The sequence below is a fragment of the Typopeltis vanoorti genome, chromosome 1, assembly GCF_054136105.1.
Source record: "Typopeltis vanoorti isolate ZY-2024b chromosome 1, IOZ_Tvanoo_1.0, whole genome shotgun sequence".
NCBI classification, from domain to species: Eukaryota; Metazoa; Arthropoda; class Arachnida; order Uropygi; family Thelyphonidae; genus Typopeltis; species Typopeltis vanoorti.
Window position 1 is genome coordinate 97696137 of NC_143549.1, and position 23441 is coordinate 97719577.

Here is a 23441-nt window from a genome sequence, read left to right on the forward strand (position 1 = left end):
GCAGATTGAAAGCTTTTTTTAAGTGCATTTGATAGTCTTAGTGTCCCTCTTTCAATCTCCCGGTGTTGTTGTGGTGGTATAACTGTGCGCGTGAGTTTAATGTGTGCTGCTTTAGGTCTCATCTTCAAGAATTCGTTTATTCCTGTGTATTTGTTAATAAAGTTGTAACCTTCCGCAACATCGTGGAACATTCTTGGTGTTTTGCCACTCGAACGCGGAAGGGAACATATTACTTTGTCGGGCATTATCTTCTGCATATAATATATTATATATGCGCTCCACGCTTTTTCCTCTGTGTAAGCTCTCTCTATGATTTTTGCTCTCGCACTTAGAGTTTTTATGTGTACGTTTATTAAGCCGAGTTTTCCCGCCTCAATGTCATGGAATATTGTGGATCTTTTGATGGGTTCGTATTTGGAACTCCAGATGAATTTTGCACACTCTCTGTGTATTCTGTCTACTTCTTGACCGTTGTAGTTGGTATTGTTCATGAGGTACCATATCTTAGACAGTAAGTATTGATTGCATATTTTAGCTTTACTTGTTATGATAGTTGTCTGTGTCTCATCTGTGTAATTTTCTTGGTTATTTTTGTATGTGCAAGCTTCCATTCTGTGTTGTGTTGGATTTGTTCCCTATGACGATCCCCAGAAGTGGTAGGTGTTTGTTTATTTTTATGTCGTTCGGCATAGTAGGCCTTTTACCCACCTGCCGACCAACATCGCATGGCACTTGTGAAGGTTTACTTTGAGTGCTGACGCTTTTTCAAATTTTTTGAGTATGCTGTATGCGAGTGTGAAGGATTCGGCTGTAGTTACGGTTAGTGTTACATCATCGGCATAGGCGAGCACTTTTGTTTTTCCTTCACCTCCTATGTGAGTGCCCGCTTTGCCGGGATGCTTCGATATTTCTCGTATCACCGGCTCTAAGGCGAGACCAAAGAGAATCATAGAGAGACTGTCTCCCTGTCTGACCGAGCATTTAATTTTGACCTGTGCAGACAGTTTTTTGTTTATGATTAGGCGAGACTCTGCTGTGGTGTAAATATTTGAAATCAGATTCTGAAATATTTTCCCGAAACCTGCAGCTTTGATGACTTCATGTAGGTAATGATGACTCACTGAGTCAAAGGGCCTTTTCAATGTCCAGACCTACCAGTAGACATGGTTGTTGTGTTGCCTGGTAGTGCTCATATATACATCGAATTTGAAGGGTATTGTCCTCTATTTTTCGCCCTTTTATTCCGCAGGTTTGGGATTTGGATATGATCTGATTTGTGTGTCTCTGCACTCTTTCGGAAATAATTTTAGTTAAAATTTTTTGGTCTGTATTGAGGAGTGTAATTCCTCTCCAGTATGTCTCTTCGTTGTTTGCTGTGTCTTTCTTTTTGGGAATTAATGCTATGTAGCCGAGGTTGAAATGTTCTGGGATGCTCTCCGAATTGTGTATTTCGGATAGCATTTTCACAAATAGTGTCTCAAACAGAGGGTAGAACGCTTTGTAAAACTCCGCAGTGAGGCCGTCGGATCCTGGGGATTTGTATAATGATAGGGATTTTATGATTTTCTTGCATTCTGTTGGCGTGATTGGTGAGTCCATGTGTTCTGCTTCCTTGTCTGTTAGTCTTGGTAGTTGTGTCAAGAAATTTTGTGTTTCTGTTTCGTCATTTTCTTTTTCAGAGAATGTATTCGTGTATTGTGAGTGGAAGAATCGGAGGAGATTTGCATCGCCCTCGATTTCTGTCCCCTCATGTTTTATTTATTAAACAATGGAACAAGATGAAGGAAGGGCTAAAGCTGCGTGGCTCTTTTGAAGAGCAAAAAAAAGCAAAAAGTTCAAGCGCCGTGGTGTGTAAACGCCACATCCACTGAGCTACACAGGCTCCATTCAATACAGTATATTTATTGTAGATTAATTTAAATGGTATTCATGAAAAAGTACTGCAAAGTATACATAGTACTTGCACATACGCCACAAATTATCATCCTGGAAAGCACAAGCTTAGATGATCATAAACGTACAAGCCTATTATTCAGGATACGCAATTATTGTTATACACAACAACGATACAGTTGATTGTTGTTGTAACTTTCTGATTCACAGCAAAACCCTGCAGTTAAAGAACTAATTAAAAATAATGTATATGGTTAACGACGGAGGCCATTTTCACTGGAATGGTTTTTTAACTTATGTCTGTGCATTAATTAATGGAAAATTCTTCATAGTTAGGACTAAAGGATCTTCGCCTACTTTTTTTTAGGTAATACATGGCGTGATAGGATTATTTATTTTCATTTATTTTAAATAATGGACACACAATTAGACTAATGAACAACAATTTGAAATAAACTTTTGAATCCTTTAAAAGGTATAGTGAAACTGTTTTGTATTATTAAAGTCGTTTTAAAATAGGAATAAGGAAGCAATTTAAGAAATCTAAATCCAGTTTTAACTGATCGTATATCTAATAGCAGTGTAGGCATCTATACTATAAATATCAACGTTTTACATGAGCGTGGCCGCTTCATTAGTGCAGTGCACGATAAAGTTGAGACATTTCGCTTCGTGGAAAAATCTGGATTCGAACACGTCTAGGAGGAAAGGAACTTTGTAAGGACCTTCCAATTGAGGGTTAGATAGCCATTCTCATAAGGATATAGCAGAGTTTTCCTTCGCAGAAACTCGAGTTTTTCTTCCTACAAAGCAGGCAAACCGACCAAAAGAACATGTGCAAAATCCAACATGGATACTTGGATGCTTCGTTGTTTTGAATTACAGCCCAAGACTAAGGCTCTGAAGCCAGTGTGTTATCTGAAAATGCAATGGGTTCTTTGGTGGATTTATTTGTTTGGCTGAATGAAAACACCTGATTTCCTGGGAGGAGAAGCTATTCCACCTCCTTATGAAACAATCCAATTCTCGTCTTCAAATGAAGAAGAAAAATAATAAAGAGCGTAATTCGAGCTCTGGTCTTTCTAACTAAAGCATACCATCAAATTTTAAATACTGACTAATCTACCAGTTGGTGGATATTATAGTACAGTATATACATAATACGTACATAACCTCCAATACTTACATGAGCCTTTAAAACTTACAAAGAAGAAACCTTACGTGTTTAATTTGTTTTTAAAATTCAACTTTCTCGACACTGATAACTTTATTTGCCATCCTGCTTGACTGAATGGATGGCTTCTTCAATAGATATAAATGCCACGGTTGCCTTGGATATTTATTAATGTCATACATTGTAAATAATTTCATCGCTTAGTGTGAGAAACCAGTCTTCTTATTGGAGGCCTGAAGCGACTCGAAAAAGTCCACGTTGTATGGTGTTCACAGTAGAATTTCCGAATTACTTAACATAGGTTTATAACCTTTCGTGGATAGAATTCACATTGTCTATGCATTACTTGATCTCGAAAACTATTAAGAATTCCTTATATCATATCTAACACAACGACTCATCATGGCTTTTCCTGTCACTGATAATCAGACTACTTACACATATTTAGCATTCCTGTTATTGTATGAGCGAGTCCAAGAAATTAACGACTCAGTGTACAAGAAAACCGAATTAATTTATGTTCTTATATAAACAAATTCGGGATTTTAACAAGTAGTGTTGTGTAGCAACTGATTATAATCATCGCACTGCTAATCCTTCAGTGCTCTCTGTATCATTCAGAAATGTGAATATCATTCCCTCTTTCGCTTTCTCTGTAATTATTTCTAATGCACAAATGGAGTGACTATTTCATTCCTGCTCTTGCAAGTAGGCTTAATATTCTAAAGACCTTTAACTCTCTTGTAGAGGGATTAATTCTCTTCTTACCAAAATAATTAAGCAACTCGCATGATAGATTGTCTCTTTGTCCGCGGCTTGCATTTCCAACGGAACTTTAATCTGATATCAAACTGTACGCTCTCTTGTTCTCATTCGCTATGTATAGAGGAAATGAGACTTAGTTCGAATTTAGATGAAGTTGGCTGCGAAGGCGTTAACTAACGGTAAAGATGTTTAGATTTATCGTCTAATTTATACTGTGCCATTGTTTTATGTTACTCTATTGTATACTGAATTACATTCGTTTATTAACTCATTTATGGCGAGTTATCGGAGAAAATAAAAATACATAAATAAAGTGCATTAAATGGTTTTAAGTAAATGAATCCATGGCAAAAAAAGATGGCTGAAAACATTTAACTTCAGGATCTGAAGGAAAATATATGAACTTAATTAAATCATTAATTTGTCATCAGCATCAAATTCCTGACATGTACCCACAAGGGATGTACAGGATATGATAGTTCCACATGAAAAATTTACATCATTACTAACTTCCTACCAACAATTTTCCTCCAAATCAAGCTGTTACTGTCGAGACTCCAACACTATCAGATCTTATATTTCTGTCTTGTAAAGCACCTTCCACATTATCAATCCACCTATATCTTGGTCTTCCTCTGGGTCTTTTGCTGCCAACCTGGCAGAGAACACTTGTTTCGCTAATCTTTCCTCTCCCATTCTGCTTAAGTGACCATACCACCTGATATTAGATCTGCTAACACATTCCTGGATGTTAACAATATCATGTTCTTTCCTAATATCCTCGTTTTTAGTATGATAAAATAATATTCACACTACATATTTTAATCTTGAGGCAAATCAGGAATCGAATTCTTTTTATAGGAGTAATTTGGGGAAATGACCTATTCGTAATGTGACATCGTTTCTATAAATATCTTCCCTCTCACGTTCACTAAAACATTCTCTCTCTCCATTAAGTGACATCGTTTAAAAATGGCCCTTAACACCTATCGATTTCCCATTGAAACTTAATTTAGCGAAGTACTGTAATAATTCTACATTCCAAATCGTCAGAGAGAGAGAGTGTTGTAAAAGAGGAAAAAATGCTGAACTTTTTTTTTCTTAGAAAGTCAGTACTTTGAGGTGCATGTTATTCAAATACAGCTTCTCATGTCTCTTTGGTCTCCGTATATTTCAAGCAACTCATTACAGTGCCATTCTTCTTTTTCCCAATTTTCTATGCCGGCTACATTTGCAACGCGACTGTACGTGCTTTTCATAGAAGATGGAACTATAAAGGGAAAAAGAAAATTTCAAGTACGTGTTTCGTTTATAATGACACAAGACGTGGCTTTCCTGGTTTTGTTGAGCATCTGGTAACAGCTTTAGAGATTTGTATTTCTGATTCTTCTGCAGAATATCTGGAAGGAATTGTAAAAGCGATTCATACAAATATTATGTCCAATTTGAATGTAGTATTTGTCACATTTCTATATTCCACGATTTTATGCAATCTTATTGAAAATATTTATTATATATTATTCTATTCCATGGTTTTATGCAATCATCACTTTGCATAATGCCATTAAAAAATCTATACAGTATAATTTGCTGGATACGATACATAGGTAAATTAACATTTTCTTTTTAATTTACCAGTTGTTGAAGGTCAATTAATTGTCAGCATTCGTATATCTATAAGGCAAAATTAAGTTACATGCATTCAGAAAAAAAAAAGAATACAAGACCTTTGCAATTTGTTAACCCATTAAAAGAAAAAAATGGGGGGGGGGGGAATATACCCTAGTTAAAAGTATACTTAACAAATATTCTAAATTATAAAGTAAGAATATGACTGCAACAGTACCAAAAATAACAGTTCTTTAATCAATATCCCAGGAAGATATCCTATCCCCATATCCCCCTGCGGAAGGATCATTATTTTTGAGCGCCTCCGTAGCGCAATTGGAAGAACGACGGTACATTGCGCCATTCAATTGGAATAGGCCTAAGTTCGATTCTCATCGCGACGGGAGGAATCTTTATCTGGTCGATTTCAATCGAAGGTGAGTTAGCCGATCTCCTACGGAGGTAGCAGTTTTTTCTCCCGGAAACTCGGGTTTTTCATCCCGCATACATACAAATCGGCCCTTCAGAACACACGCAATTTACAGACAAAAATTACTAGTTGTGGTGGTGTTGGAGGTGGGCGGCAGATGGCGTTGATGGAGATGATTCGTAGTAGAGGTTAGGTGCAGAGACAGTTGATGTCCTCCCACGATGAGTCTTCGGACTCCTTGGAGAGGTATCAGGAATAATAATAATAATAATACACAGTCACGACTGGAGAAAAAGTGGGGTCCAATTGGATTTTAGTGGCATCCCTAATATAAGATAATCAGGTATCGGAAATATATGCTATTAAATCCTATTAAAAATTAAATAATATATTTATTTAGAAATAAAATTTTTTTTTCAAAAAAGGAACTAATTATACAGACATAATTTTTATTGTATTTTTTATTTAACAAAATTTTATCAAGTTTTTACATTTCTTGCTTCGTGGTCTGATTAGAAGTAATCAAGCCAATCGGCTTAAGACCAGCTCTGTCCCTACAGTTGGGAAACATATCCAACTTCTGATTTTTTTTTTTTTTTAAACAGAAGTCGGATATGTAGATTGACTGCAGCCTGTCGTTGAAGAACTGGAATGAAAAACAGCTTTCCAGATCTACTATAAAATATGAGTCTCTGTGGAATACAGCACATTCATGATTTTCTTACAGAGTTAAACCGTACAAGTTTATAGGAACAAATTTTCTTGTGTAGCGTCATCGATTGTCGACTAAAAATTAGCACGATAACGCCATCGGAAAGTTTAGCAGTCAACCGTTGTTGCCTAGTTTTTGTAAACCTCATCTGAAGGAAGTGATTTCTTTAGGGAGACACCGTTGTCTCCCCAAATAAATTAATGAATCTTTTACAAAATTATAATTCGGTGTACTAGATACAAACCGCAAAAATAAATAAAATAGAAAAATAACGGGAAAACAAATTAGCCAATCGTGTTGTTACGTAAGCAGAAAGATACGTATTTCGAAGCAAGCGTATAAACACGCAAGTATTTTCTTTCTTCCAACTCCTGTAGAAAACATCTGTTGTAATTCTTAATAAAGGTAGGTTTATTGATGGAGAAAAAAAAAAAAACATCTGGATGCATACAACTGCAAAAGAATGTTTGGCGTACGTCACAATTACAATGAAAATGCAGTATTTTCAAAACATGTTTTGGTGGATTGTAGACGGGAAAATCTCGCGGTGTTTGCGTTTAAGAATACCTGATTATACCATAAGAATGGTTGTTAGCTAAATAAATTATAGAAAGCAATTTTGCGTCTGAATTTGTTCCGAATTTAAAATACCTGTTTACAGAATGTTTCCGATTATTCAAAATAATGAAGATAGAGTGGAGCCTTAAAAAACTGCATTATTCGAGAAAAACGATAATGCAGTTAAGCATTCAATATTTTTGCACGTATTCATGATTTTCTGATACTGATATTCAGAAAAAAATATGTTCTTAAATATAAGTGAATATTGAGAAAGATATCATGACTGCTTTTCAGATCACTCAATTATTTTACAATTAACTTGCACTAATTAATGCGTATAGAACTTGAAATCGACTTGGTAAAATGAACTGGACACTCAAATATTTATTATTCAGTAACTAAGTTTCATATGGACATAAATCTACACGTTTATAAAGGAATCGTAGTTATTATTTTACAAATGCTCAATATATTGCATGTTCATGTGAAATCTAAGAAATATAAATGCGTTAACACAAGAATATTTTAATATTTGCCAAATATTTCAGTCTGAAATTAACAGACTATCCCTCAGTGGCTTGATAGGAACAGTTTTTTACAAAGTGGAATACAAACAATTGATCATTCAAAAGTAGAACGAGCCACGTGATGTTACATTGCTAAGCACTAAAGAGAGGTAAATTTCATCAGTGATGAACAAATTATAGGTATTAATTCACAATTCATATAATATAATAAACTTAATTTATAAATTCAATTAAAGATAACATTAGACTAATGTAGGTATTAGGAGGTCTCAATTTAAAAAAAAAAAAAAAAAAAAAAAAACAATGTGTTATCCGGATTAAACTTTCCCATATTTTTGACAAGGACGGGCAATCATTTCGATTCAAGTTAGGGCGTTGAAGTAAGGCCTCAGCACTCTCTTTGAATAGGAGAAAATTTTGAATCACGCTCTTTTTTGAAAAACTCTTCGATTTCTTAAACAAATTAAAAAATATCTCATTCCAACCTGCTGATCTTATGAGTTTCAATGTAGAATCTCGATTTACCAATGTACCTCTCAAAGAGACCTTATATTTACTGGCTGACATTTTTTTTTTAATTGAAACCTTCTAATTAATACATTAGTCTAATGTTATCTTTAATTGAATTTATAAATTAAGATTATATGAAATTGTGAATTAATACCTATAATTTGTTCATCAAATTTACCTCTCTTTAGTACTTAGCAATGTAACATCACGCGGCTCGTTCTACTTTTGAATGATCAATTGTTTGTATCCCACTTTGTAAAAAAAACTGTTCCTTTCAAGCCACTGAGGATAGTCTGTTAATTTCAGAGTGAAATATTCTTGTGTTAATGTGTTTATATTTCTTAATTTAATCAAAAGTATCTCTGAAGCATACGAAATTCAGTTGAAAAAAAATAAAAAGCAATTCATGCATTGCTGTTTTTTTTTTTTGAGGGGGAGGATACTCGTTTCCATAAATAATTAATGCGTTCACTTCGCAATCACACACAAATTTTAATATAAACCATTAATAGATATAAGTTTTTTTGAGTAATGAATTCATTTCTACAAACTTGAAATTAATTCATTATTAACATGAAAATTGAAGATATGTAAAAGAAAAAAGCAAGTAAAGATAGAACATATTCGCAATCCTCCATGTGCTGTTTTTCTTGATGACAGATCAATTCGATGGAATATTCATATATATCTGCCTTCCGATAAAAAAGAAGAAAAGTTGCTAATATTCCCAGTTGACTAAAAATTCACAACAGGAAAGCAAGTATTTCTTTTGTTATGAGATCGCTTCTTCCAATCTAAATCTTGTTGCTTGGAATTTATTTTATGAAAAGAAAAATTATTTATACTACATAAGAGAATAGTTTTCTTAAGCATAGAGATGGAAATTTCTTTAAAAACGAGTGCAGTATTCTTTCAATATCTGGTGTATATAAGAAGCTTAAATATAAGACCTTGTACCAAAACAAGCTTACGTTTACATGAAAGAAAAACAATTTATTCGATACTTCTAAAGCATAACGTTCTTGCACAACAAGGACATTACTTTTGTTTTTATGATTAAAAAAAAAAAAAAACTGTGCATATTATCTGACAAAACTACTATAAAAGTCTTAAGTTCGTACACATATTGTTAAAAATATGAGAATAAAGTACATAATTTTATTTGAACTGCGGGTTGAAAAAGCTTAAATGTGTTTCAGACATCAGTTTTCATTTTAGATAGACGGCTGCCTTACTTACATATCAAATCAGAAAACTTGAAATATTAAAAAATATAACACTAACCATCCTCTCAGTTGTCATCTGCTACAATGCCGAACATCACAGCTGCTTTCTTTGTCTCTTCTTACTCATGTAAGTTGACTAAAAATTCGCAGCACATAAAATGGAAGAGGAAAGCAAAGGCTTTTTTCTTTGGTTATCGGATCGTTTGTATATCTCTTCTTACTCATGTTAAGAAGAGATATACAAACGATACTACTGTGATTGTAGTATCGTTTATATCTCTACTGTGATTGACTAGATTAAGATTCAACGAACAGATGTAAGACAGGTTTGTTAACTGCACGAGTAAATTCATGACAAAATCTATTCGTAAACTCACTAATGTCTTTATGATCCACAAGTTTTCTTTTTTATTTTTTTTTTATTTTTTGTGGGATGAAGATTTAAGTGCACGAAGGAAAAATTTTCCATTTCTATGAGAACATCTAATTCTCTTTCCATTAAAAATCCCTTATTAAGTAGGAAAAGAGAAACCATGCCATGCCGACATTTCAGATAACGATCTTGTTTCATTTTTATTCTGTTAACGATATGGCTTTAAAAAAAAAAAAAAAAATCCAAGTAAAATTATTTTCAAAGCGTTTTCTCTGTGATATCAAAACATTATTCTTGGATGATCACAGAATATTTGTATCTGCCGAGCCCTTAGACATCCATCTCAAACCATATCGTACATACTTTAGGAACATATTCCCTGGATATACGCGACCCATGCACACAGAAAACTGAAAAATCAAATATGCAAAATATTACCAATGATTTCAATAAGATACTAAAAGTACGGCAGCATAATTAACTTCAGTTGAAATCATTTAAACATATCTATACTATTGTGAATCATAAAGATCTTAGCAAGCTTATGAATAATTGTCATGGATAGCAACTTTAAAAAAAAAATAGTATGCAACCCGCCACAGAATATGCTAGTGCTAGAGAGAAGGAGTCGGGAAACTTTTAAGCCTTTTAAATTGTTTTAAAATCTTAAAATAATTTATTTTTATTCTACTGTACTGATCTTCACCTCATAAAATATATCATAAACCATCAAATTTACATTCAGATTAGGGTTTGTTTACGAGTATGCAAAATAGTAGTATTCAGGATCACAAAAGGTAGGATAAAGATTCATCTGATAGTCATGGATCTCAGATCCATTCGAGTGCTAATTATTGCAAATGTAATTTTATCTATGCTGTTTTTCATTTAAAAAAACAGCATAAATAAACATTCCCATGTGTTTTGTTCTCTCCTCAAAAATAGGCATCAAAAATATTCATCTTTGAAAATTTTCACAATTTTTAACTGATCTTTTAATTCTTATTTCTTTAGTTCCTTGAAAGCATCCTTCTGCAATGAGTCCAAGGAAACTGCAATAACATATCACTATAAGGATGTGCTGAAAAGTTCTGATAATCACCATGAAGAAATTGAAGTAGAACCATGTAACTTACACATTATTCTACATATCCCCCATTATACTTTCTTGTGGTTATATCAGTTGCTTTAATATCATTTTTGGTCTAGGTGTTTATCAGAAGTTTTCAGCACCCCCCCCTCGTACTTTCCTCAAAAGAATGTTGAAGAACATAATAAACTTTTTTTTTTTTGGATGTTTTATTCACTGTCAACAAGTCAATCACAACAGTACTGCTACTTCCACATCCAATCACAGGGTTAGCTCTCTTGCAGAACCCAAAGATATGGCAATTAATCCTTTCTACATTTGATATCAAATATGTATTATATTTTCAGAATGGATTTTATTTTCAGTTGCTGTGAGAGAAGTTATCACACTGTGAATATCAATAAGAATTATTGTTAACATTATAATTGGTTTTAGCAGAATATAAATGATAATGGCATATTGTAAACATGTTCATTGCCGATCACGCGTTATCGCGTGGACGTCGCTAACTAAATAAAAAAATTAAAAAAATTTGGCCAACACACGAAATTCCAATTTTCAGCTTGGCAATGAACGTGTTAACAAGTTACTCTTGTAAACTACAAACTTCACTTGTACCAGTGCAGACTTATAGTTACTTTCTTATAATACAAAGTATTCATTTTCAAATTTAATAAATACATTCATAAAATCTTCTTCTTCTTGCTTCAAGCTTCGATTTGTTGCACCTTTAACAACTCAATGCAGGTAATCTGTCCCTCATATTTGGTCTCCAACTTTTCATATTTGGTTTCTAATCTCTGGTTTATTCTTTTTAGGTCCATCTTGATTAACCTGATTCATTTCAATTTTCTCTTTTCTTTATATGTGCACTTGGATTATAATCTTCATAAATCATTATATTTTTTATGCTATTAAATTTTGTTTTATTAACTATATTTTTTTAATGTTTCATTTCACATGTTGCATTACTGTCATATTTTTTGTTTCTATAATTTTTTCACATGCATCATCATCATCATCATCATCAAAATCCTGCCATGTACCCTCAAGGGGTGTACAGGATATGATAGTACCACATGAAAAATTTACATCATTGCTAACTTCCTATCTACAATTTTCCTCCAAATCAGTCTGTTACTTGTCAAGACTACATTATCAGATCTTATATTTCTATCGTCTAAGGCACGTTGTATAGTATCAATCCACCTATATCTTGGTCTTGCTCTGGGTCGTTTTCCTGCCAACATGGCAGAGAACACTTCTTTTGCTAATCTTTCCTCACCCATTCGGTTTAAGTAACCATACCACCTGAGATTAGCTCTGCTAACGCATTCCTGGATGCTGACAATGTCAAGTTCTTTCCTAATATCCTCGTTTATAACATGATATTGCCATTGATACCATCTGTTGATGCCTATAACCATTCTCAGGACTTTCATATTTGCGGTCTCTATATTTGGTCAAGTGTTTTACTTCTGACCCAGCTCTCAGATCCATAAGTTAAAACCAGTTTGAACACTGTCTTGTATACAGCTAATTTAGTGTTCCGACTAATTTCTCTCTTATTCCATATGAATTTATTCAATTGACTTCCTACCATACCAGCTTTGTTGATGCTGTTGTCTATTTCCATATTTAATTTTCAATCTTCACTAAAAATCGTGCCTAAGTACCCAAAATGCTTTACTTGTTCCACAGGTTCTCCATTGACAATGCAGTTGACATTTTCAATAATTCTGCCTATTTTCATTGTCTTTTTCTTTTTATTGCTGGCCTTCATACCATATCTATTACAACAGTTATTCAATTCAGTCATGGAATCTTGCAGACTTGTAGTGGATTTATTTATTTCCCATTTTATAAATGGATAGTATGAGAGCTCTACTCCAATCATCAGGAATTCAGCCCTCTGTTCAGGCCTTCTGAACTATGCAGTGCAGCCACTGTAAGACTTTTATACCAACATACTTCATCATTTCTGGTCGAATATCATCTACTCCGGTTACCTTTCCACATTTCATGCCGTTGATGGCTTTTTTCTACTTCAAGTATGGATATGTATTCCTGACTGCATGCCTGTTGAGTGTCTTTTACCGTGCTATCACTGCTTGTTTTATTTAGCAATTTTTCTAAGTAATTACTCCATACTTTCAAGGATATCTTTTTCTCCCATTTTCATTTCACCTTTATCATCTCTAACTCCTTTGTGTAGCTCAGTGGATGTGGTGCTTGCACACCACGGCGTTTAAACACACAAACGAAGCCTTGCTTTCGATTCTAGTCGACGACTAGAGGAAATTTTTCGAAGCATTTTTCGACCGGTTCTAGAGTTAGTCGATCTCTGGCATGGGAAAGCGGGTTTTTCCTCTCGGAAACTCGGGCTTTTCGTCCCGTAAATTTAAGAAAATCGACCATAGAATCCACATTATTTCAGACATTAAATATATCGTGTTAAGGTTAGGTACCACGAGATGGCGGCACATGTTGAGCTGTCTCTCTTCACTGTGCACCACTTAATTAGTGATAGCCTTCGGCCATCTATCTCTGATTGGGTACCAGTGGAGATTGCACTGCACACTCAGTCTCCAAAAGTTAGATAGGGCTAAATGGCCTCACCTACTCCCCGTATATGGGAATAAAAAGGTGTTAGCTGATTTTTTAAAACTCCTTTTACAGCACTCTTTCCTCCATTCCTAAGCTTCTTCAAGAACCACCAGAATATTTTGCCACCTTCTTGATATTTATATTCTATGTTCCTGCCAAAGTCCTCCCATGACGTTTGTTTAACTAGTTTTACAGTGTTTAGCTTTCTTACATTTGTCTTTGTATTTGCAAAGAGCAGAAGCTGACTTACTTGCCAGGAACTTTTGATATGCTTTCTTCTTTTCCTTCACTGCCTCTTTAACTTCCTGTCCACCATGGAGTTCTGATTTTTCTATCCTTGCAGACCTCACCACATGCCTCTGGCTGAATCAATCAGGGTTTTCTATAAGGCTTGCCACTGAATCTCCAAGGTTTGGTTGCTGTTCTCAAACTCTTTCATTTTTTTTCCCAATAATCTTTGTGTATTTTAGTCTACACTTCACATCTGAGAGCCGCTCAACTTTTATTGGCTTTAAAACTTTCTTAAATATTATTCTTTTCAATATGAAATTCAATTTTATCCTGCTCAAGACTAAACAGTGATCACTTCCAATTTCAAATCCTCTATACACTCTGGTGTCCTGCACGAGGGAGAAAACATCACTATCAACAATAACACAATGAGACTTTTCTTATTCCTTGGCTCTTCTCTCCATGTGAATTTGTGCACATTTTTATGTTCGAATATGGTGTTAGTAATAACCAGTCCATGTCCTGAGCAGAAATCCAACAAGCATTTGTCATTATTATTAGCTTTGCTCTTTTCTCCAAATTTTCCCAATATTTTTGTATGTCTCACAATCATTTCCTACTATGCTATTTAGATCCATAACAAGGATCAACTTTCCTTTTTCATTGTGTCAGTTGTTTTCTCTAAAGCCTCAAAAAATTCCTTCACGTCTACCTTAGTAGAATCTTTTGTATGACCATAAGCACAAATAAGTCTCAATGTCCAGTTCCCCATTCTGATATTTAGACACATCACTCTACTTGAGATTGCCTGCCATTCAAGAAAGATTAGCCTCGTATTTAGTGTTGAATACCATGGCTACATCTTCTTTTCCTTGATTGTCATTGCCTGAATATAACATTTTGTATTTATTGGTCAGAAAGATCCCACCAGTTTTTCTTTTTTTGTTTCGGTCACCCCTATTATGTCGATCTGGTACTTATCTAATTCCTCAGCTAGCTCCATTTCTTTGCTATTCTGGCTTCTTATGTTGATAGTACCTATCTCAAACTCTGGTGATTTTGAGTTGAAGTGTTTTCAGATTTGTTCCAGGAGCTGAGTTTTTGTTGTTCGCCCTGGTTTAAAAACAAACGGACCCTTATTTAACCGGGTGATGCCCCAGCCAGCATGAAATTTTGTCATGTTGTACCATCATTTTGTATTTTGAGTTAACCAATAAGAATACAATTTGGTCGGCTAAATCCCAAATTGCCAGGCCCATCCTCGTTCGTTCAGTATCCAGGGATACCCAAAGGGTGCACCTCGAGGTGAGGATTGAACATTAGGTCAGAAGTCCTAGTCGGTTCTCCGCATTCCTTTAAAGGCTACGTGGAGGTCTCCTCTCAGTTATATAGCTTTGACTCATAAGCATCTGTCGTTTTTCCTTTATTTCATTATTTAAATGATCCAGCAAAGATGCATAATACACTCTGATAATTGTTTTGCCCTTTTCCAAGAAGTCTATGAATATTATGCCATGAGCATCCCAGAAGACGGTGACCATAACCTTTCTTGCTGAAGGAACAGTTTTCGCTTTCTTTGATGCAGATTCCCTGCTTGCAACTCGTTTTGAATATTCCTTGTTCTCAGGCTGGTAGTGATGAATCCGTGTTTCGTCAACTGTTACGAAACGATTCAAAAATTCCTCTGGATTCCATTGAAACAGCTTCAAGCTGTCCTTGCAACAGTTCACACGTTGGCGCTTTTGATCCAGTGTGAGCAAATAAGCACCCATCTTGCAGAGTTTCTCATATATAAATGTTCATGTAAAATATTATGTATGCAGTCATTTGAGATACCCACGGCTTTAGCAATTTCACACACCTTCACTCTTCTATCATCCATCACCCTATCATGGATTTTTTTCAATAATTTCTTCAGTAGTGACCTGAGCAGGGCATCCAGAATGTTCAGCGTCATTTGTACTCATACGGCCACTTCGAAAAATTACTAAACCACTTATAAACCATTCTAATCAAAGGTGCAGACTCACCATAATGTTTATCAAGCTTAGCTATGGTTTCCTGAGCCATTTTGCTTTTCAAAAAGTAATGTTTAATCACAAAATTCTCTCTCATCCATTTTTCACAAATCACGGTACTTGAATGATTCAAATGAACACCAAACACAGAGTAATAGATCTATCCAACTGAAACTTAGTGCGATACTCCCACAGTTACCAGCAACTAAAAATAACCTCAATACATACTGGTGGCTCCATCTCTTAGACTTTGCACGGACTTATCGAACAGCCCTCATATACACTTTCACAAGATGATGCAAAGTCAACAGCCTCTACACACAGGAAGACTAGCCATGAAGATGACCACTCTACCAGTATGAGTCTAGTCTATTTCTTCGAGAGCAGTCAATGTATAAAGGATTAAAATAAAGAGTATAAATTCTTTTAAGTATAATATACTTTATTACCAAGCAAAAAAACTTTCTACAACTACATAACCATAAATTAAAGATGCCAAGAAATTATATTCTTGGTTTAATAATTTATCCAAGTGTAAACAAGCAATGTTTATGCATGAAATATCTTTACGACTGGGATACTTTGATATAGAGGCTAATGACTTCACATCAATTGCCTTAGTATCCCAAAATGTAAAGCATACATCTTTCCAGACGTGTATAATACTATACATTATGGGAACGGCCACTACCCAACTTGGTTTCGAGATTTACTGAGGTATGTTTAGGCGCAGAGATACCTCTCTAAAAACTGAGTGATCCACAAGGTAACTCTAAAGGATCACTAATAAACTCAATCTCAACCTGAATCACTCCAGGAGAGGAAACTCAGTGGTGTCCCTCCTCAGGAAGCAAGCAAATTCAATGACGACCTAATAAATGTCATCAAGCAGGAGCAAGACACAGAAGAGATACCAAGGTTGAAGTAATGCAGACGTGATATATTTGACTACTTGTATACTTCTGTATACAAGTAGTCAAAAGGCATCACATCTTATTATTATAATACTCTAGATTAGAGACAGAAGTTTTTTTTAACTTGGTTATGCTATAAATTAAAGATGCCAAGAAACTGTATTCTTGGTTTAATCCTTTATCCAAGTATAAGCAAACAATGTTTGCACATGAAGTATCTTCATGGCTAGGCTACTTGTATATAGAAGCTAATGACTTCACATCAGTTGCCTTAGTATCCCCCTGTTAAATCTGGAGTGAAAGGCTTAATTTATCCTCAAGCATTTCATTCGGGATTTAACTGGAATGCACAATTCCACAAAGGAAATACTTGTAAATAGGTATAAATTTGAATTTTGTAAATATAGTAATAATGATTCCTTCTTATGATCTTTCTATGTGTTGTTTTATAAATGGCCCTGTAAAGAATTAAGATATAAAAAAAGATAATATTGTAGCAGGAAGTCAGGGGGAAATGAAGAATTTTGTATAATCGAATTATAAGCGTGACCCCAGGCAGTAATACGATGTCCGATGCACGTGCAATGCCTATGTGGAGATGCGACAGAGAAGGAAGATACGGTGTGCAAAGAGGCTTGTGCAGCAGGTGCAACTGATGATGTAGTAGGGAGAGAGACACGAAGGAGTATAAAAGGTTTGGCGGCGTGAGCTCGCCCTCATATTTTTGTGGTCCTTATCCTGTGGCGGGAGCTGAAGAGAAGTCGTTCGGGTGAAGGCAGGATGGTCAAGGGCGATGATACAGTTAAGTAGAGGCAGAGTTTGAGCATTCTCATCGATGCAACAAAACGTCCAGTGAACGCCGAAATATCGTGCAGCTCCAGCCATACCTTTCCATCAGAGAAGTTCGAGTATCTGGAAAAGAAGTGATTCGTGACCGAAATCACTGGATGGTCGAGACGAGGAACGACAGACCCCAGAACTAGAAAACTACCTGAAGTAAGCCTGTAGGAAAATCAGATGTGAAGAGCCTCCTGAAATATAGAACTGGTTGGTAATGTAGAAATTTTGTGTCCAATTATTTAAGGCCAGGGTGAACGAAAGTGTTAAATTTCTTGTGATTGAAAATGTTCAGGACTCTAGTGCCTAATCTTCTAGCGAGAATCTTGTAGCTCTAGAAGTATACTGTTTTAGGCATGTTATTGAATTGATTTAATATGGTTTTGTCTTAATATTTGTGGGAGAGAATGATACTCATGAGCATAACTGTAATAAGTGAGAGGGACTGAGACAGCTTGACTCAGTTTGTGTACCTTAATGTGAGATGTCGATTATAATATAGATCTTGTCTGCTAGTGTAACATTTACCCTTAGAAATTCCTCATTTATTTTAGTTTCTTTGAATGACATGTATCATAACTTAGAGTGAATAAACATTCATGTTTTCTTTACAAAAATCAAGTTCTGATTATTCAAGCCAATGCACCACTTGCTAAAAGTAGAACTCGTCTAAGTAAAAGCACGGGAACTGGTTACGACTGCAGTAGAAGATAAAATATCGTAAAGTTTGTTTGTGTTAGATTAAGTAAATTGTGTGGTAGTCTGCGGGCTGACAATATTAATTCTATTGTATAGGAATTAAGATGGCCCAGCGTTAAAAAATAAATTTTCTTAATTCTGAAAAGGAGTTGACTTCAGATTTTCAGCCAGGGAGAAATTTGGCTCTACCTTGGGGCAATCACTTTGTCTGAAGGATTTGCACACGAGTTCATCTAAGAGTGTGGCCACAGTAAAATTAGGGAACTATGATAGACAGTTGTAACTAAGAGAATGAAAAGTAAGGAGTGAATTAGAATAAAGATAAAAATTAATTGAGGAGGGAACACAAACAAAACTTAAGATATAAAATAAATAAATATAACACCCCTAATGCAAAGCACACATCTTTCCAGTGCATAATGCTCTGCATTATGGGAATGGCCACTACACATAATCATGATTTTAATGTTACTGAGTCCAAGGTTATGCATTTTTGGCTGAAGACACTATAGTCTGAGCAATATATTAATGGGAATTTACTAATCCTAATTCTAGACAAACAGTTCATTAATTCATGCTTGATCAGGACATATATCATCATCATCATCATCATCAAATTCCTGACATGTAACCTCAAGGGGTGTACAAGATATGATAGTTCTACATATATTAATGGCCTGCAATATATTTAACTGCATCACTCCAACATCTAGGTGAACTGATGGGGTTAATAGTGCAATATATTTATTGCAGTTCAAAGCAGGCAGGAAAGAAATTGGGATCATCCCTGTAAGTTGAGTAAGGGTGTAAGATCTGGAAGAATGTGAGATCCAGGTTCTTTTTATGACATAAAGTCAATGAATGTTTATAAAGAGAGATACGATAGGCAGCATGGAATTACACTTTCCAGGGCTTATCTTGATAAGTAGAGGTGCCTATATGTAATAATAATAATTAGAATGCAAAAATGTATTCATTATTTAGTTATGTGTCGATATAAATCCAAATTACACCTGAGTAATCAACTACATGTTATAGCTATAATAATATACATAATCATTATTTTACAAACAGCATATGCATAAATTTTCAAGCGGTATTCTGGGGTACAGCTGAGCTCTTTCTATTTCCTTTAACTTTTAGTCTGCTTTTTAAAAGTTGCTCTTGCCTCTTCCTTTCATTGGCTAAATTCTCTTTATAAAGTGATTCTGCTTCATCAATTTCTTTTAAATTTTTCATAATCTGTCTCTGAAAAATAAATCATCATTAATTCTATTATTAAAATAAGATTACAATGTCACACATTAATGCAACAACCTTCAATTTCTGTATATAGTATTGTAAAGACTTGATAAAATTACAAAAAAAAAAAAAAAATGAAAACTTTTGTCAAACTTGCAAGCAATTATAAATGCCTACAAAGTTAAGAAATAGTGATTCTAATTTTCAAGAAGACCAACAACTGAAAATGTCTGAAGATAAATTAAAAGTACAGGTTAAAAATTCTCAACAAACACGATGGCGTATTTGCATAAAAGTATCATTGAAATGGTTTAAGACTCTTCGAATCAGAGAAATTCACTAAGGGCTATTGCTATCAGGTTATAAAGAGTGATATCTGTTGTCAGTGTTTCCTTATATAAAATCATATTAGCACTAACAGAAATGGAAGGGGATTAAAACTACCCAAAGTTTGGTCCTATTATTTTAAGAAGCAATATGTATTCATATTGCTTGTTAAAATAACTGTTAGTGAAGAGGAAAAATTAAATATGGAAATTATAATGTAATTAGTATAATGTAATAACCATACAAAACACACTTTCATTAATTCATGCTTGATCAGGACATATATCATCATCATCAAATTCCTGACATGTACCCTCAAGGGGTGTACAGGATATGACAGTACTACATATATTAATGGCCTGCAATATATTTAACTGAACAAATATTCTGAAATGAAAAGTATGATTACAGAATGTTCTCTGCATCTTCTCTGCTCTTAACACGTTCATTGCCAAGCTGAAAATCGGACTTTCGTGTGGTGGCCAAATTTTTTAAATTTTTTTATTTAGTTAGCGACGTCCACGCGATAACGCATGATCAGCCGTTTGGTGAGAACTCGCATCATGCGATATCGCATGATTGGCAATGAACGTGTTAAATTAAGTTCCTCTACTTCCCAAGAAACTTGTCTGAATACATCACTGAGAATGACAATATATATAAAGCAAGATAAATACAACTCTGCTTATACTAAGAGCTAACTTTTTCTTCAAAATTGGTTTTATTATCTATTTCAACAATATATTACATTTGAGATCCAACAAAATTTGAATATATCCAACTTTGAACATACAAAAGTAGAAAGTAAAATACCAATAATAATAGTACAACATGGTATTGAACTAATTACATTATAATTTCCATATTTGATTTCTACTCTTCACTAAGAGTTGTCTGAATACATATTGCTTGTGTTTCATGTTCTATCAGTCTATTTAAAATGAAGTTGATATGTGGAATTTTCGTGCATTTTTTTTTTTTTAAATTTCAATTTGTTGCAGCAGTTTATAGTAGGTAAGCAAGTGCAACACTGTAGTCAGTTGAATATAGATGCCTTTTAAAGAAAATATCATGATATGTACTAAGGAACTGAATTCAATATCTCTTAACTGCTATCAGTTTAAGATATCACTATTCTTAATAACATGGTCCAACAAAGTATGAAAAGAACAGAAACTGAGATAAGTGTGCATCCATAATTCACATAATGCTATTAGTATTTTTTTTAAATCATATCAGTATTTAGCAGTGAATATTCAAAGTCCAATGTAATTTATTTTTAATTAATTTTCAAAATACTTTATCAAATATGCTTTCATAAATCTTCAAGAATACTTAGAAGAAAATGAAAAAAAAAAATGTTTTTGTGCTGAAATACACTCATTATTTTAATCCTACTAAAAGCTTTTTTCCCTCACTCATTTAGTAGCCTTTCAAAATAACCATTGCAGATATCAGAACTGTCATCATTATTATATTTCCATTCCTTATTTTCTGAATAGTATCTCGAATATTTATTTATTATTTTTCAAGACATGCCTTAAGAAGTTAAAAATGATCATCCAGAGCAGACTTTTATAAATATCCACCTTATGCATGATTTGAACCCACAGTCTTTGCAGTGAACATTCAGTGGTGTTTTAACTATTGAGCTACAGAAGTAGGCAATATTTGCATTACTCCCATTATTTATCTTATATAGATCTAACAAAATCCTACGCTATCATGTAAAACTACTATTTCTACATTAAATGATAGTTATGCTGCAATTTAATGATCGCTTACTTTTTTTTTTATAATATTTCTACCTTTTCAGATACCAACCATCACAAGCCTAAATCAGTCCAAAACTTAACCCATCTTTTGGAGATTAAAAACAAAAGCCTTGAGCCTTACAAACTCAAGAAGCTATACAAACTCATCCAGCTTTTACAAACATTCATGCCTACAGTGGGAATTCAAACCTATAATCTGTTGGTTGGAGAGCACATATGCTAATCAGAGAGCCAAATCAAGCCAGCATATATTACACACACATCTTGGAAATAAGTGAACTAAGCTCTCCAACAGATTCTGAGAAAAAAAAACAGCATAGTTCCATGCTTTAATTAAATCTATACCTTTAACCTAGACTACCAAACGAATTCTTCATTGCTATAGTTCCTAAACCTACTCTCTCTGCTTTATTTCTGAATGCCATGCCTTATTTTAAGGATGTTTAACCTGATATTTAAAGGGGTAAAAAATTCTGCATTTATGATGATTTTTTCATAAACAAATAAATCATCAACATTATTTATATCCTCAATATGGTGAGATGGCAGCAGTAATCTGCCATACTCTCCTCTTTGCATGCCAGTTAAAATTAGTCTTAAGCCTGCTATTCTGTGACTGGCTAATGGTGGAGGCTAGTTGCCCAGTTCTTCAAGTTAGTCAGGGCTAAATAGCATTGCCTAATCCCTTTATTTGGAGAATAAGACATTATTGGATTTATTTATATATCTATACTTATATTTAACTTGTCATTTACTAAAAAATTTTCTAAATAACAAAAACGTGCAATCTAGCATGTAGGTCCACTGAGACTGCTGTTGCTGTTTTCTGTTTCCTTGCATATTTTCATGATTTAATCTTTTACCGATAATTTTCATATATGCCACATTATTTAATTTGGCTAATGACTGCTAAAGAACTGTACAGGTTATATAAGAGAATAATGTCACTTACACATGAACTAAATATGTCTCCTACATGGATATCATTTTAATATCAATTTTGTTTACTAATGTAATCTACATAGATTATAAATAACAGTGGAGATAATGTATGCCTCAGACTCAAACATCAAACCTTTTTTTTTCTTAGAGATACAATTGACATTGTTCCACTCTTAATTTTTTACTGATCATTTGTATATTATTTTACTTTTTATTATACATATATTTTATTTTATTAATTTTTTTCGTCTTCTTTCCCTCAGGTCAGGCTAGTGTAAGTGGTTAACAACGCAGTTCTACTATAGCATACGTTTTGTCATATATTGTGATGTAGCTTGTGTTTTACTCACAATATATATTCCTGATGAGGACCTTGATATAGAGGTCGAAACATCAGGTATTATTTTTCTTAATTGTAAGTAAAGTAATTGTTCTAACACATGTTAGAGCAATTCTTTACACATGTTAGAGTAAAGTAATTGCTCTACCATGTGTTTTGTCTCCATAAATTCCAACTGTTGACCACAAGTATTTCTTTGAGAACAATATCTAGTCAACTATTGGAATGTGGAACTATTCAGAACTATGCACATTAGAATGTGGAACTATTCAGAACTAATCAAAATATTTTTCTGTAGATCCTTCAACTGATGATTTTCATTACACCACAAGCATTTCCTTAAACACCATTCTTCATGCCATACCATGAATCTATCTTCCTGACAAACTTATTACTCAATAAGTTTAGGAAGATTAAATCATCCACATCACAATTTTTTACACTGCAAGTCTTCCATTACACCAGCTGTTGAGAATGATAATGACTAAAAATTGTTATTTTTCTTCATTCCATAACAAATATAAATTATTTCTAATGATTTTTTCCTAACTATCCTTCATACCAAAGTAACATGCACCAATAACCACTCCTATACCAAGAAATAACACAAAATCTAACTGATATGGGTCTAATTCCAAGT

General features: G+C 34.1%; 1 protein-coding gene across 1 annotated transcript in view; it reads right to left on the reverse strand.

The window, feature by feature from the left end:
• Positions 1-19141: 19141 nt before the first annotated feature.
• The window catches only part of mRpL52 (mitochondrial ribosomal protein L52), a 72000-nt gene continuing 67700 nt past the window's right edge, over positions 19142-23441 (reverse strand). The window contains exon 5 of the mRNA XM_090392306.1: positions 19142-19423. Coding sequence (XP_090248432.1) covers positions 19265-19423 — 159 coding nt within the window. The 3' untranslated portion in view covers positions 19142-19264. The remainder of the gene's footprint in view (positions 19424-23441) is intronic.